Source organism: Pelophylax lessonae (genome assembly GCF_965119305.1).
Source record: "Pelophylax lessonae genome assembly, chromosome: 1".
NCBI classification, from domain to species: Eukaryota; Metazoa; Chordata; class Amphibia; order Anura; family Ranidae; genus Pelophylax; species Pelophylax lessonae.
Window position 1 is genome coordinate 496,925,582 of NC_138768.1, and position 16,215 is coordinate 496,941,796.

The 16,215-nt window shown below is 48.0% G+C and overlaps 1 protein-coding gene across 1 annotated transcript in view; it reads right to left on the bottom strand.

Moving 5' to 3' along the window:
* Positions 1–16,215, bottom strand: part of PIAS4 (protein inhibitor of activated STAT 4) — a 192,701-nt gene that overhangs the window by 164,671 nt on the left and 11,815 nt on the right. The window contains exon 2 of the mRNA XM_082270879.1: positions 13,379–13,826. Coding sequence (XP_082127005.1) covers positions 13,379–13,826 — 448 coding nt within the window. The remainder of the gene's footprint in view (positions 1–13,378; positions 13,827–16,215) is intronic.

Consider the following 16,215-nt stretch of genomic DNA (forward strand, 5'->3'; position numbering starts at 1 on the left):
CATGTCGTGCACCAGGGCTCTTGGCTTGCCAGACCAGGTTTGTCAGGCAGCCCTGAACGGCTTTGAGCCCTTGTCAGTCAATCCTGAGGGGGGGTAAAGGGGGGGGGGGGGGGGGGGGGGAGTATGAGCCGGGAAGGAAGGCCCACGTCTACGAGGTTCCTTGCCCTTAGTAGCTTACAGAAGAAAAGTACCCCCTCCCCCGTGAGACTCTTAATGATGTCATCCAGGGTAGATCCAAAACAGGCCATTTCCTTGAAAAGGAAGATCAGTCAAGGCCTTTTTAGAAGTCAGGTCCACAGTAGGGATAGACCGATATGGTTTTTTCAGGGCCAATACGTTGTGACCAAAATATTGGCATCGGCCGATATTTTGTACATTTAAAGTTCGGAAAAAATATAAATTTTTGTAAGAACTTACCGTAAAGTTATTTTCTCTGAGTCCTGACAGTCGCCGCCCACTCATAGTCTTCACTACTGGGTATTGGTCTTATCCACAGGAGTAAGCTAGGCAGAAGATTTTGTTCGAAACAAAAAAAAAAAAAAAAAACTGCATAGACACACCTACAGGGGGCTGTCCCTCCGGTCCAATAGCCCCCTTCTAGCAGAATTCCTAATTCAGTTTGGTAGCAAGCAGTAGATAGTCCAGGAACCCCAAAAGAGGGGCGGGGCGGCAACTGTCAGAGGACTCAGAGAAAATAATTTTACGGTAAGTTCTTACAAAAATTCTATTTTCTCTTACGTCCTCTGACAATCGCCACCCACTCCTACAGTCTTCACTACTGGGATGTCCCAAAGCAGTGTAGATGTGAGGGGTGGGAAACGTAACCGTCTAAAAGGCAACACAGCACCCAGGTCAAAGAAAAGAACCTTATCTGAACCAGAAAAGGTAAAGCGAGCGAACAAACCCAGGAAAGCATAGTAACCAAGGGATAAAAAACCCCAACAGGAGGGGACAGGCGAAAACGCCATGTCTCCCCTAAGGCACTGCCGCACTCAGAATTTTGCAGCCAAAAAAGGCATCTGCCGATGCCAAAACATCAAGTTTGTAAAATTTGGTAAAGTGTGCACGGACGACCAGGTCGCCGCTTTGCACACCTGGGACACCGACACCTGATGGCGGAAGGCCCAAGACGCACTCACCGCTCTGGTAGAGTGCGCCGGGACAGAAGGGTGGAACCCGTTCCCTAAGCGAATAAGCCTGTACTGTCTGATCCATTCAGAAATGGTTGCCGCAGACACAGCATTACCCTTCCGAGGTCCCTCAGGAAGGACAAAGAGAATCCGACTTTTATGAATGATTCATTAGAAGACAGGTACACCCTGATCGCCCGGACTACATCCAAAGAATTCAAGGCAAACTCTTTAGGATGCTTAGGAATTGCACACAGCGAAGGCAAGACAATGTCCTCGTTGAGATGAAAATCGGACACCACCTTTGGAAGGAAAGATTGATGAGGTCGCAAGACCACCTTATCCCTATGAACAACTAGGTAGGGGGAGCGGCAAGACAGGGCCGCCAACTCCGACACTCTGCGAGCAGATGTGATCGCCACCAGAAAGGAGACGTTCCGTGACAGCGCAGGCAGAGGATGTTCTCAAATTGAGGATGTTGCAAAATGGACAGAACCAAAAATTCAGGTCCCAAGGAGGCAAGGGTGCCCTCCTAGGGGGAGCCAGATGACGCACCCCTTGAATAAAAAAGGTGTGGATCAAAGAATTTGACACCAAGGGGTGCTGGAAAAGAATGGCCAGCGCAGATAACGGACCCTTAATAGTGGTCAGCGTAAAGACGCTGGTCCACCCCAGATTACAGGAAGGCTAACACACTCACCACCGAAAAGGAGCGAGGATGAAAACCCTGCGATTCACACCAGGCGAAATCAGCCTTCCAGGTACGGTAATAGATCTTACCGGACGAGGCCTTCCTAGCCTTGAGTAGGGTAGGAATGACCGCCGACGAGAGACCCCGATCTCATGACCTGGCTTTCAACAGCCATGTCGTTAAAGCCAGCGACTAAAGCAGGATGGAAGATCGGCCCCTGAGAAAGATCGTCTCGTAATGGGAGCCACCAGGGAGGCTCGACGACCAGTTGCATGATGTCCGCGTACCAAGACAGGCGCGGCCAGGCAGGGGCCACTAGAATCACCAACCTCGGTTCTGAGACCAACCTGCGAAGGAACCTGGATAACAACTGAATCGAGGGGGGGGCATAAGTCAGGCGATACCGATTCCAAGGCACTACCAACGCGTCTGCCAGAGGGTCGCGTGTTCTTGCCGTGAACCGTCTTACCTTGTTGTTTAGACGAGATGTGAACAGATCAACGTCCGGGGATCCCCAAAGCGCACACAGCATCTGAAACACCTCCAGGTGTAGGGACCATTCCCCCTGGTCCAGGGTCTGAGGGCTCAGATAGTCAGACTGCCAGATCTCCACACCTGGAATGTGAACTGCCGAAATCGCCACGACCCGCGTCTCGGCCCAGGACAGAATCTCAGCCACTTCCTTGGCCGCCCGGACACTCCTGGTGCCCCCTTGGTGATTTATGCAAGCCACTGCAGTTGGGTTGTCCGTCTGCACACGCACAGGGCCGCCCCGAAGAGGATCCGACCAATGGAGCAAACAATCTGATCGCTCGCAGTTCCAAGACATTTATCGGTAGGGAGGTTTCCCCCTGTGACCAAGTGCACTGGGCAGACAAATTGCCCAGAACGGCACCCCAGCCTGACAGGCTGGCGTCCGTGGTGACCACCGTCCATAACGGCCGGAAGGATTTCCCTTCCGTCAGAGCTGGAGACTGGAGCCACCACAGAAGATCCTCTCTGACTTGGTGGCTCAAAGAAATCCTCCTTTCCAAGGAAGGAGGACGTCTGTCCCACCTGGCCAGAAACTCCGCTTGCAGAGATCGTGTGTGGAACTGTGCAAATGGTATCGCCTCGAAGGCCAACACCATCAATCCCAGGGACCGCATGCAGCGAAGAGGACTCATTGTCCCCGAGGGACCTGACCTCGTTCTTCAGAGTCCGGATTATGTCCTCCGGCAGGAAGACCTTAGCCTGGGCGGAGTCCAGAACCATCCCCAGGTAAGGGAGGCAAACAGAAGGAGACAATGTCGACTTCTGAAAATTGATGGTCCACCTGAACTCCTGGAGCATCTGAACCGTGGTTGACAGGTCGTGCAAGAGAGTGGCACTGGAACTCGACCTTAACCGGAGATCGTCCAGATACCCAAGGATTGCAATCCCCTGTGCCAGCAACAGGGCCAGGACAGGAGCCAGCATATTGGTAAACACCCTTGGAGCCGAAGTGAGACCGAAAGACAACGCTACAAACTGATCGTGCTCCTCCGCGATTGCAAATCGGAGGTACCTCCGATGACCTTCGTAGATGGGGGGGGGGGGGGATGTGTAAATACGCATCCTTGAGGTCGATGGAAGCCAGGATATCTCCTAGACTCAGGGAGGCCACCACTGATCTGAGGGATTCCATCCGGAACTTTTGAACACGCACAAAGCGGTTCAGAAACTTTAAGTCCAGAATTGGACACACCTTGCCCTCCTTTCTGGGCACCGTTAACAGATTTGAGTAAAAACCCCAAAACTTGTCCCGATGTGGCACCGGGACGATCACCCCCTGGGCGAGGAGATCCTGAACCGCCCATTGGAGATCTTGGAAACGATCTGAGGTCAAATGAAGATTGGAGAGGAATCTGTCTGCTGGGCGTGATCGAAATTCGATCTTATACCCTGACCGAATGAGTTCCTGAACCCATCTGTCCTGAATCTTGGCCAGCCAAGGTTCGGTAAAACATCGCAGACGTCCCCCCACCCCTGAAACGGGTGAGGGTGCCCATTCAGGTGGAGGCGGACTGGGCCGCCGTGCCAGTGTGGGCAGCTTTAGACTTGCCTGCCAAAGGCTTCTTCTGGCCACCAGAGGCATTGAAGAATTTGCCCTTGTCTTGTGCCTTGAAGGCACGAAAGGACCCCTGGTTAGGTTTAAAAAGGAAGGGCCTCGCTTACCGTGGAAAGACTTGCCCCTGGACACCTGGGGCAGCAGCATGCTTTTACCCCCAGTGACCCCCTTCACCAATTTGTTCAGGGAGTCCCCAAAAAGGCGATTCCCTGCCTAAGGGATGTCAGATACAGTATTCTTGGAAGACTGGTCGGCCGGCCAGCTTTTCAACCACAAGATGCAACGGATCGTCACTGCGACTGCAGATAAGCGCGAGACTCCGCGGGCATCAGAGTGGCTTTATTTAACCTGGATACAGTGTGGTCCACCTTAGGGGTCACAGTCCAGCACAAATCCACCGGAGACGCAAAGGGATAACGGTACTGAAACCGCTTAGGCACCACAAAATTGCGCTTTAAAATTACGCCATTGTTCATTCGCTGTTTCGTGAAACTCAGCGGGACAGGGAAACACCTGAACCGACTTCTTTTGGGACCCGCAAAACCCAGACCACTTACCCGGCAGGTGGGGCTCATCTTCTAAATGTAGCATGTCTAACAGAGCTAATGAGCGCAGACATTGCAGCGCGTTCTCTGGCCGACCCGGAGGGGGGAATCCTCCACCTCCTCCTCCCCCCCCATCCGACTGAGAGGACTGAGACCCCTAAGGGGGTACACTGTCCGTAGCAACCATATCTAGATTCAAATCAGAAGATTGAGAAAGCCTGGGCCTTTTTTTAGAAGCCCGCTCAGACATCAACAGATCCACCTTGGCCGCTAAAGCCGTAAGTGCAGCAGTAAATGAGACTATTGCAGAGGATTCAGGAGTACCTGAACCCTCCACCAGAGATGGGGGGGGGAGATTTGCTATCCTGGGAATCCATCAGAAACACTTCTAGATTAAATGGAGCTGGCCCTTTAAAAATCGGCGATAGCGGCAGTTCCCACCGCAATGAGTGACTAACCTGTGCTACTAAGCACTGAAAGATAACTGCCAGCAGAGATATAACCCAGAAAAAAAAAAATAGCATAAAAGCCCCCAGAAGTGTGTCTATACTGTTCCAATGCTGCCAGCTTGATCTTTGTGCTTGGAAAGAGGAAATGATGTCACGCCACTAGAGGCCGAACATAGGTCTGAGCCACAAGAAAATGGTTGCCAATGTAAGTCTATGGGTAAGGCTCGAGAAAATGGCCGCCGAGCACATGAGGAAACAAAATCGCCCACATTAAAGATGGCGCCCGAAAGGGCGCCAAGACATTACAGAAAATGGCTGCTGCTCTCACATGAGGCCAAAACAGCCTGCCCACACCTGAAAAGGCAGCCCAGCGGTTTTACACAGATGCGGCCCCCACAAACATGTCTGTACCCCCAAAACGTTGCACAAGCATCACAGGAGACTCAGGGACCCCAGCAAACCCCCCCCCACACCGTGGCAGAACCGCAATAGCGCCCCCACAGGGACCGTGAAGGGACACACGGGAACCATACTGAGAGACATGAGGGGGATATTACAGACTCCACATAGACTGCCATCCCCATAACAGAGGCCCCACATACACCCCCCGACAGATAATGCCATGGTTACTGCAGCAGTTGGGAATCTTCCATCCGATTTTAGCCACCTGTTTTTTTTCTGAAACATATCTGTTATTGTTGCCTGGGGTAGTGATGTTTCACTTGTGATTCATTGTTTTTTTTCTGTGCTGCATGATATAATTCAACATGATGAACTCTTAGATGGGCCCAAAGATTTGATGCATTTTTGTTTTTTGCAGCGATAGATCCAATTGCTTACATTGTGTGTGCACGTGATGTACACTGCTGCTGCTTTTCCTGGAGAGGAGAAATAGTCCCAGACCACACTTAGTTTTTCTATCTGCATCCATCTCCATTGAAATTTTAAAGACACTACTGAAATTGAATATAAGCCTGGCACCCTGTGGTGATGGGTGGCTGCCTGGCACCCTGTGGTGATGGGTGGCTGCCTGGCACCCTGTGGTGATGGGTGGCTGCCTGGCACCCTGTGGTGATGGGTGGCTGCCTGGCTGGCACAGGCCCAGGGCCTGTGGCTGGCTACCTGGTACAGGCAGGGCCTGTGGCTGGCTGGCACTGGGGAGCTGTGGGTGGATATATGTATGGTGGTTGTGTTAAACACACTGTGTGTACTGTACACTCACTGTCCCCAGACCTCCCCCCCCCCCGGCTCCAGACGAGGCTGAGGGAGGCAGCCAGCCTAAGGAGGCGGAAGCTGTCCCAGTGAGGAGGCGCATGGCGCAACATACACAATGACATCACGATCAAATCACAATCAAATCGGTAACCTCTGGGGCCGATTCCGATATATCGGGGAAAGTGCACATCGTCCTTGCCCATAATCAGTCGACCCCTAATGTGTAGATATGCATCCTTGTTATCCACGGAGGCCAAGAAGGGACGCCACTACCGTGCGGACGGATTCGATCCGAAACTTTCTGTACCTGCACGAAGCGGTTTAGAGCCTTAAGAACAAGGATCGGACACACCGAGCCCTCTTTTATGGGCACAGTAAACACGTTAGAATAAAAACCCTTGAAAGCGTTCCTGAGAGACTGCATACATAGTACATAGTCAGGTTGGAAAAAAAAAAAAAAAAAAAAAAAAAAAAAAAAACACACACAACTCCATCTGGCTCAACCAATAAGTAGAGGAAACCGGCACAATCCCCTCTTGCGCAAGCAGATCTTGTACCGCCTCTCATAGATCCCTTAACCCAGGGCTCGACAAACCCGGGCGCCAGGTCGCATTTGCGACTAGAATTAGCGACCTGGCGCCTGGGGTTCCCTGCAAGAGGTGTCCTGTCCCTTTTGCGCCCCCCACCTTCTCCTCAAGTGCACGGACTTCCGCGCCGTCCAAAAACTGAGGCCCCGGCTTTTCAGCCTTCTTCTGTGAGATGAGAGGCTAGGGGAACTGGCGCCCTCTTGTGGTGGCCGGGAGTAATGCATGTTCTCAATGCCTTCCCATCTCCTTCCAAAGAGGAAATGAGAGGGAAGTTTTTTAAGGCTTCATCTCTCTGTCCAGTTACCTTTGCTTAAAAGGTAAGTGGACAGGGAGTGTGGTTAATTTATTTTTTAAATTTAAAAACAATAATTTTTTTTTTTTCCCCAATTCTTTAAAAAAAAAAAAAAAAAAAATTTATATATATATATATATATATATATATATATATATATATATATATATATATATATATATATATATATATATATATATATATATATATATATATATATATATATATATATATATTTTTTTTTTTTTCCTCATCGCCGTGCCACAGCCGAAGGCCCCTTTCACACGGGCTGTCTGATAGGTCCGCCTGTCAGTTTTTCAGGCAGACCCGATCGTCATTCTCCTCTATGGAGCAGTAATCTGCCGCCATCTGATCCTGTCCGCTAAAAACAGACGGATGGTGGTTCTATTTTCTATCCATAGATAGATCAGATGGCATCGGTTGGAAAGAGAGAGTGTTTCCATCCAATTGCTCTATAGAAGAGGAGTTCTAGTAGTATCTATTTGTAAATTTAGTATCCGTTTTATTAAATAAAGCTTGGTTGTTAGTTAAAAAAAAAAAACTGGCTCCTAACTTTTTTAGCTGGCTCCTAGATTTCAGGCAAATTTGTCAAGCCCTGCCTTAACCAGTCTGGAGACAGATGCAGATTTGACAGTAAGAACCTGTCTGACGGTGGAGACTGGAGTTCGATCTTGTACCCTGACGCATCACCTGGTCCAGGAGTTCAATCAGCGCCGGGGGGAGCTGTTCAGATTCTAAGCTCCCTTAAGTAACTTCACCCATTCAATGACCACCTTTGACACCAAAACGTTCAAAGTTCGGTTTTAGTATGGAACCCAACACGTGTAGATGGCAGGACAGACTCCACCTGTCTTATCCATGGGGTCTGTAAAAGCCGGGGATTCCTCCACTGGAATCACAGTAAAAACGTATTCAATCTGGAAACTGGGTGATCCATCTTCGATGGCACTGTCCATCGAGTGGAAACCGCCTCCGCAAAGGGATAACGGCATTTAAGCACTTGGGCACCGCTAGCATGTGCATGATGTGCCGCCATTGTTCATTTACAATTATCGTCAAAAAGCTCCGGACAAGGAAACACCTTGTCTGACTTATGGGCTTTGCGGGAACCAAAAGACACCTGCGTACCTGACGCTGTAGACTCAGCCATTTTTAAAGTTTGTCGCACGGAAATGGAGTGCTTCCACCAATGCGCATTCTCGTGCGGCGGCTGGAGAGGACAGGTCCTCTTCACCATCAGAATGCGAGGACACCAGTCCATCAGGATAGGGAGCGTACGTGGCAGCCATATCTGCCTCAGAATCGGAGGATACCACCGATGAAGGTGAAGGCAGTGGATGCTTGCAGCGATCAATACTTTTGAATACAAAATCTACCTTTGACACCAGGCTTTACAAGACTGCTGTAAAAGCAGACAGACTGCAACCCAGAGGGTCCAGCAGCTGCACTGAGGGGGTCTGTAGGTGAAACACTGTCCTGAGACTTCATTTTTCACTGATTAAAATTAATGCAGTGTCACTTTAAAATGATAGCAAATCGCGATCCCACACCGCACTAGTGGTATCACAAATCCCAATCCCATACAATCTGGTAGCAGAGTAAGGAAAACATACAGGGGACCCCAAAAACATTCAACCACTCAGGAGGCTTGCTAAAACGTTCTGTGAAACAAAAGTAAAAATGTTCCGACACAGGAAATTGAAACTAAAAATAATGCCTGGGTCATTGCTAGATCAAATGTGCCATGCCTGCTGCCTGTCCAGCAATCTGGACTAAAAGAAAATAGCTGCCCATACATCTGCAATAGAAAATAAGGAGCACAAATCTACAGCAAAATGGCAGCCCCTACGGTGTGCCATGCTGTCTCCTGGACCCCCAAGGGGGGGTCCCAAATGAGTGGCATTGGCAGGTCCTTAACAAAAGACCCCACCAGGTCACAACCCCCCCCCCCCCCCACAGGAAAGCTGCAGTGGCCGTAATATTACAGTCCCCCAAGGTAGGAACCTACTAGGGTGAAGGGGATCAGGAATCAACCGGGGAGGCCTGGTATGGCCGAGAGGCCAGGGGAACCGAGGATCCGACCATTCCCAGGAGGGGGCCCACGTCCACCCCGAGACCGCCAGAGGATTGGGTGGGGTACAACATTACTCACCATACCATGGTACCAGGTAGGCACCACTCCGAACATACCACCTTCCACCCAGGGTGGGGCTGCTGCCAGCCAGGGGGGGTATGTTGCGACTCAGGGCGTTCCACATCAACACGTCCCACCCAGCGAGACGGTCCACTCGCAGGCTCGTCCCCATCCATCAGGGCTCTGTCGTGGCGAGGCTTAGTGTTGGACTATAACCTGCACACGCTCGCTGGCCAGGCTGGGAGACCTTAAGGATCTAGATTATCCAGTCTGAAACCTCAGCCGGCTGTTGCTTGTAGTTCTCCAGGAAATCTAAACTAGTAAATAAAATTTACATATAACAAAAGTTTTCCCAGCAGGGAACTCCTAAACTAGGCAGAAACAAACTGGAAGCTGTAGCAGAGTGTGTGGGGTTATGCCTGCAGGAACAGCCCCATGGGCTTTGTAAAGCTTTTTCCTGCCTAGTGTTCAATTCCTGATGGGAGGAGTACAACCCAATGGTCTAAGATATGGAGCTGTCTGTCAATGGACGATAGAGAAGAAAATAGCCAAGGCGGAAATCTGGCCCTTGATGGTGCCCAGAGCCAAACGTTGATCTGCACCCAATTGTAAAACTCCAACAGGCGAGACACAGAAAAAGGAGCAGGGAAACCCCCCCCCCCCCCCCCCGCCCGCAACACACACAGAGTAATGTACACTGCCTTGCAAAGTATTCAGCCCCCTTGAACTTTGCGACCTTTTGCCACATTTCAGGCTTCAAAACAAAGATATAAAACTGAAGAAACAACAAGTGGGACACAATCATGAAGAGGAACAAAATTTATTGGATATTTCAAACTTTAACAAATAAAAAAACTGAAATTGGGCGTGCAAAATTATTCAGCTCCTTTACTTTCAGTGCAGCAAACTGCAACTCTCCAGAAGTTCAGTGAGGATCTCTGAATGATCCAATGTTGACCTAAATGACTAATGATGAGAAATAGAATCCACCTGTGTGTAATCATGTCTCCGTATAAATGCACCTGCACTGTGATAGGCTCAGAGGTCCGATTAAAGCGCAGAGAGCACATGAAGAACAAGGAACACACCAGGCAGGTCCGAGATACTGTTGGGGAAGTTTAAAGCCGAATTTGGATACAAAAAGATTTCCCCAAGCTAAACATCCCAAGGAGCACTGTGCAAGCGATAATATTGAAATGGGAGTGTCAGACCACTGCAAATCTACGAAGACCTGGCCATCCCTCTAAACTTTCAGCTCATACAAGGAGAAGACTGATCAGAGATGCAGCCAAGAGGCCCATGATCACTCTGGATGAACTGGAGAGATCTACAGCTGAGTTGGGAGACTCTGTCCATAGGACAACAATCAGTCGTATACTGCACAAATCTGGCCTTTATGGAAGAGTGGCAAGAAGAAAGCCATTTCTTAAAGATATCCATAAAAAGTGTCGTTTAAAGTTTGCCACAAGCCACCTGGGAGACACACCAAACACGTGGAAGAAGGTGCTCTGGTCAGATGAAACCAAAATCGAACTTTTTGGCAACAATGCAAAACGTTATGTTTGGCGTAAAAGCAACACAGCGCATCACCCTGAACACACCATCCCCACTGTCAAACATGGTGGTGGCAGCATCATGGTTTGGGCCTTCTTTTCTTCAGCAGGGACAGGGAAGATGGTTAAAATTGATGGGAAGATGGATGGAGCCAAATACAGGACCATTCTGGAAGAAAACCTGATGGAGTCTGCAAAAGACCCGAGACTGGGACGGAGATTTGTCTTCCAACAAGACAATGATCCAAAACATAAAGCAAAATCTACAAAGGAATGGTTCACAAATAAACATATCCAGGTGTTAGAATGGCCAAGTCAAAGTCCAGACCTGCATCCAATCGAGAATCTGTAAAGAACTGAAAACTGCGTTCACAAACACTCTCCATCCAACCTCACTGAGCTCGAGCTGTTTTGCAAGGAGGAATGGGCAAAAATTTCAGTCTCTTTTTGTGCAAAACGGATAGAGACAATCCCCAAGCGACTTAAAGCTGTAATCGCAGCAAAAGGTGGCGCTACAAAGTATTAACTTGGGGGGGCTGAATAATTTTGCACGCCCAATGGAAGCAATGTACTCTTGCCTCCCGTAAGACCCTTAATATTCTCTTCCATAGAGGTACCGAACAGACGGTCACCTACAATAGGAAGATCAGTCAGCACATTTTTAGAAGCCTGGTCAGCTGACCAGTACTTAAACCAGATCATGCGGCAAAGGATTACCGTCATTACCCAAAGGGGCCGCATCCAGGGATGCATCACAAATATACTGTAACCCCTTGATCAACTAATCCGCCAGGTCCACCAGCTCAGAAGGGTGAACTCCCCTCCAGATCCTGGCACAAAATCTTTGCCCATTCTGTTAAAGTCTGGGATATCAAGGTGATGGCAAACACTGGTCTCAAAAATTGAACCAGCCACGGTGAAGAGGTAACAGACCAGAGCCTCCGCTCTTTTGTCCACGGGGTCCTTCAAAGACAGAATCCTCCACAGGCAAAAGTGTGGTCTTATTCAGCCTGGAAACCTGAGAGTCCAACGGTGGAACCGATAGTTCTTCAGACGTGACTCTTCAAAAAGGGATATTTCCTAGCATAAAGCTTAGGTATTCCAACCAAGCGTTTCGGGGAACCCCACTGACTAGTGACAACCCCGTCAAAATAGGCAGGAAAGGGGAACACCCTAGTCACCTTGGAAGATTTGCAGGTACCAAACTGCACCAGTGTTGCCGACTCAGCTGCAGCAGAGCACTCCAACTTTAAAGTTTCCCGCACTGACACAATCAGGGCCTCCACCAGCGCTTTTTCATGCGCGACTGCAGAGGACGACAACTCATCCTCACTATTCGAACACTCAATGTGCGTGGACTCAGACCCAGTGGGCTGAGTCTCGTCCGCAGCAGCCAAATCCACCTCAGACTCTAAGGAAGCAGAGGATACAGGTGAAGGCGGGGAGGGGCGCAGCTTGCCAGGCCTCCTTTGCAGGGCCATATCTACTTGGCTAATAGCTACTGCAGGGCTGCCATCATGGCAGCCAGCGCAGACTGGGACCCAGAAGGACCCGCAGCTTCTAGGAGTTGATCGGGTGGTGAAAGCCACTCCATAGGCTCCATGACCATTAAGGGTTAAAACAAAACTGCGCTACGCTTGAGGAAAAAACAAAAAACACGGGAGGCCCCTGCCTTCTGTGCACTGCTGGGGCACCACAAGAATCAGTGCACCTGCGGCGCTGTACACAGCAGAGGAAGGATAGAATACCCCCCAGAGACAACACCCCAGCTGGAGAGCGCCAAAACAGTCTGCCACACTGCTGGAAAGAGGAAAATGCTGACCTGACACTAGAAGCCCCCACAAACTACAGGAAAATGACCCCATTGAAACTATAGGGAAACAAAAAAAAAAAAAAAAAAAAAACATAGCCACTGGACTACACAAACACGGTCACCGAAGCCAGGAATGCAGAATCCAGGGCCAAATGGCTGCACCACATGGTGCAGCACCGGACCCTGGACCCCAGGAGGGGAGACCTCCACCCCCCCCCCCCCCCCCCAGCAGCACTCCAGGTACAGACACCACAACCAGGGGGCCTGTAGCAGCGACGCCCACTACTTCTACAGCCCAGCACCTTACAAGCCCAATCAGTCAAGAAAAAAAAAAACATGCCCCCCGAGGGGGCAGATGAGGTATTACTGTATTTATGAACTTGCAATTTCTGTTTTTGGGCAGTGCAACACAATTATATTTTGTGTGCAACTGTCACTGAAGTATTTTTTTCATATTTTTTCACTAGTGACACTTTGCACAATTACCTTACAAAACTCAAAAAAAAAAAAAAAAACACTTTCCAAAATCTTATGCACAACAGACATCCTGCATGAACCAGAACACTTCTTTATCAACAAGAGACTCAAGGCAGGTACATTTATACCTTTAATAGTAAGAAGATGCTAAAGCCTAAAACTAAAGTAACCTTTTCACCACCCCTACCCTTTCTGGCTTAGAAAATATTAAATCAATGGCACCCTTCTCAAACCCTTAAGTTACATTCTAAAAAGGTATCAGTAGCACTTTCTACACACAGGCTCTCACTCATGTAGCAAACCAAGGAAAAAAAAAAAAAAAAAAAAAAAGGGAAGAATGGTATGAACGAATCTGAAAAAAAAAATTCAAAATACACCTTACCAAGTTCTGTCGGCTTTAAAAGCTCATCAACCACATCATAGAAAGGGAGTTTGACAAGTCGCACCTCAGGCTTGCTCATTGCTTTGGGAGGTATCCGAGATAAACCATTGACATGCTTTGCATATACAGACTGGTAGTCCATGTTGGGTTGAGAAAGTGAAGTCCTAGTCGCAGTTGTTCCATGGTCAAAAGATGGATGGATGAGCAAAGAGTCCGATCGGTGTGACTGTGTAAGTTGTGTTGTAGCTGTGGTAACTAAATCAGCGGGTTTCTTTGAATATCTTGTCTCATAGAGCTCCTTTATCTTTTTAAAGACTTCAGGGCTACAATCAAATTGCACTAATTGCAAAGCTCGTGTGACAAGCTCATGCTTCAAGCCACTTTTACTGCGTCCGACATATCCCAGAAGCATCTGAAGATCAGATACTCGGAAACTCATCACCATGTTCTGAAAAAAATAAAATGCAAGTTTTATCAACAGAGATAAAACAAATGTATAAATATATCTGGGGAGTATACTAAAACACAAAAACAAATCTTCATTTGATCAAATAAAATCTGGTACACTCATAAAATGAGACCTAAATGAAACAAATCATTTCATAGATTGGCAGACCTCTCACTATTTCATACTGGTGTGCACTGTATTGATAGTGGTGTTGATACATTGTAAAGAATGCATCACACTGATTTTTTTTTTTTTTTTTAAGCCTCATTGAAGCCGTTCTCTGCTCACAGCGCGAAAAAAAAACCCAGCAGGCAACATTGCAAAGTGCTGAGAGAAGAAACCGTATAATTTTGTTCTTTTAGAACAAACTTATGAACTTATCTGCAAATGAGGTCAGTTTAAATAGTAAAGTTTTTTTTTGTTAAAATAACACACATACAGTACTTACCTCCTCTGTACAGTTGGTTTTGCACAGAGCTTCTCGGGTCCCTCGTGGCTGCTCCTGGCCCCTCCCTCTTATCAAGTGCTCCCAAAGCAAGCAGCTTGCTATGGGGACACCCGAACCGAGCTGCAGCTCTGTGTCCATTCAGACACGTAGCTGCCATTCGGCCCCACCCCCTCTTCTGATTAGTGGACTTGGACAGCCACAGAAAACAGTAGCATAGCGGCTGTTTCTCAGTCAGTCAAATCTAGTTTCTCGGACAGTCGAGAGACTTGGACATCACTAGACAGAAACGGGCACAGGTTAGTATTAGGGGGTGCTGGGGAGGCTGTTCACACAGCAGGCTTTTTATCCTAATACACAGGATGCATTAAGATAAAGAAAAATCTTCTGCCTTACAGCTCCTTTAACTACTTAAAAGACTAAGCTTTTTTCTGACACTTGTTGCTTACAAGTTAAAAATCAGTTATTTTTGCTAGAAAATTACACACCAAGATAGATAGGATAGCAGAGACCCCACAGAATAAAATGGCAGTTACAATATTTTATGTCACGCTGTATTAAACGCAATTTTTTGGGGGGGAAAAAAAAAAAAAAAAAAATACTAGAGAAACGTGATTTTTATTTAATAAAAAAATCCTGATTCTCATTTTATCCAGAATCGTGCACCTCTAGTACATGGTAGTGTGAACTCAGCTGATATGACTAGACAAACTATTTTGTCTTAAGGTCTTAAAAAAAAATAAAAAAACTTGGTTTCAGGAAAAGTCATCAGAAGAGACATGGTCATGCCGATAGAGCAGTCATGTCCAAAGTCCGGCCCGCGGGCCAGTTGCGGCCTGTCCTTTAGTTTTGTACGGCCCTGAGACACTGCTGACTTTTGTCAATGCCTCCTCACATCCACGTGCTGGCTTGGGAGCGGGGCCTCTGGCCTCCTTTGGGCTCCCTCGGCAGCTCCCGAGTCCCGCTCCACCCCCCCCCCCCGCTCGGCTCTATCTGCCCACGACTGCGTGGGAATGCAGAATGCCTTCTCTCCTTCACCGCACACAGCCACCTGTAGGAGCCGACCAAGGATCCTGTGGAGTTGACCGAGGAGATGTCACTTCTACAATCCTACTGCCCGTTTCTGTAAGTGTGGTGTGTGTGTGTGTGTGTGCGCGCGCGCGTGCATATAAGTGTGTGTATGGAGCTGACCGAGGAGGTGTCACTACAATCCTACTGCCTGTTTCAGCAAGTGTGATTTTATTCATAAAGTACTGATGCTTACTATATATATACACACACACACACACACACACACACACACACACACACACGTGTGTGTGTGTATACGTGTGTGTAATTTTAATGGTTCAAATGTGAGGCAAAATGGTTGGCCCTCACGCATGTTCACTTCATCAAATCTGGCCCCCTTTGAAAAAAGTTTGGACACCATTGCGATAGAGGAACAAGACAGCAGGGAGAAAGGACACGTAGGCTCCATGCACACTGGCTAAAAAACAAATAGCTGCTACTACAGGAGTTTTGTTTTGTCTGTAAAAGCAGCTCAATGTTATCCTCATATGTGTCCATGCACATTAGGACAATTACAGGCATATTTTAAAGCTCAACGTTTAGAGGCAGGGAAAAAAAATAAAAATCAACCCTTGGTTTGCGTTTCCCATTGGAGCTTTCTGGCAGAAAGTAAAAAGCAAAAAACTTAACTAAACCATGTACAAAAAAAAAAAAAAAAAAAAAAAAAAAAAAAAAAGGCTCTATATGGAGCATTTTGTTTGGACCAAGTTGGTCAAACTAAATACCCTTCACTAATTCACACTTCGTGATTCAGAATCTCAGCGATAACTACACAACGCACATTTGGGTACCATTATCCCTTAGTGGCACCCCAAATGCGTTGCGGTTCTGTCATGTTACTTAACAGGACCGCACATAAAAACTTTCAAAATA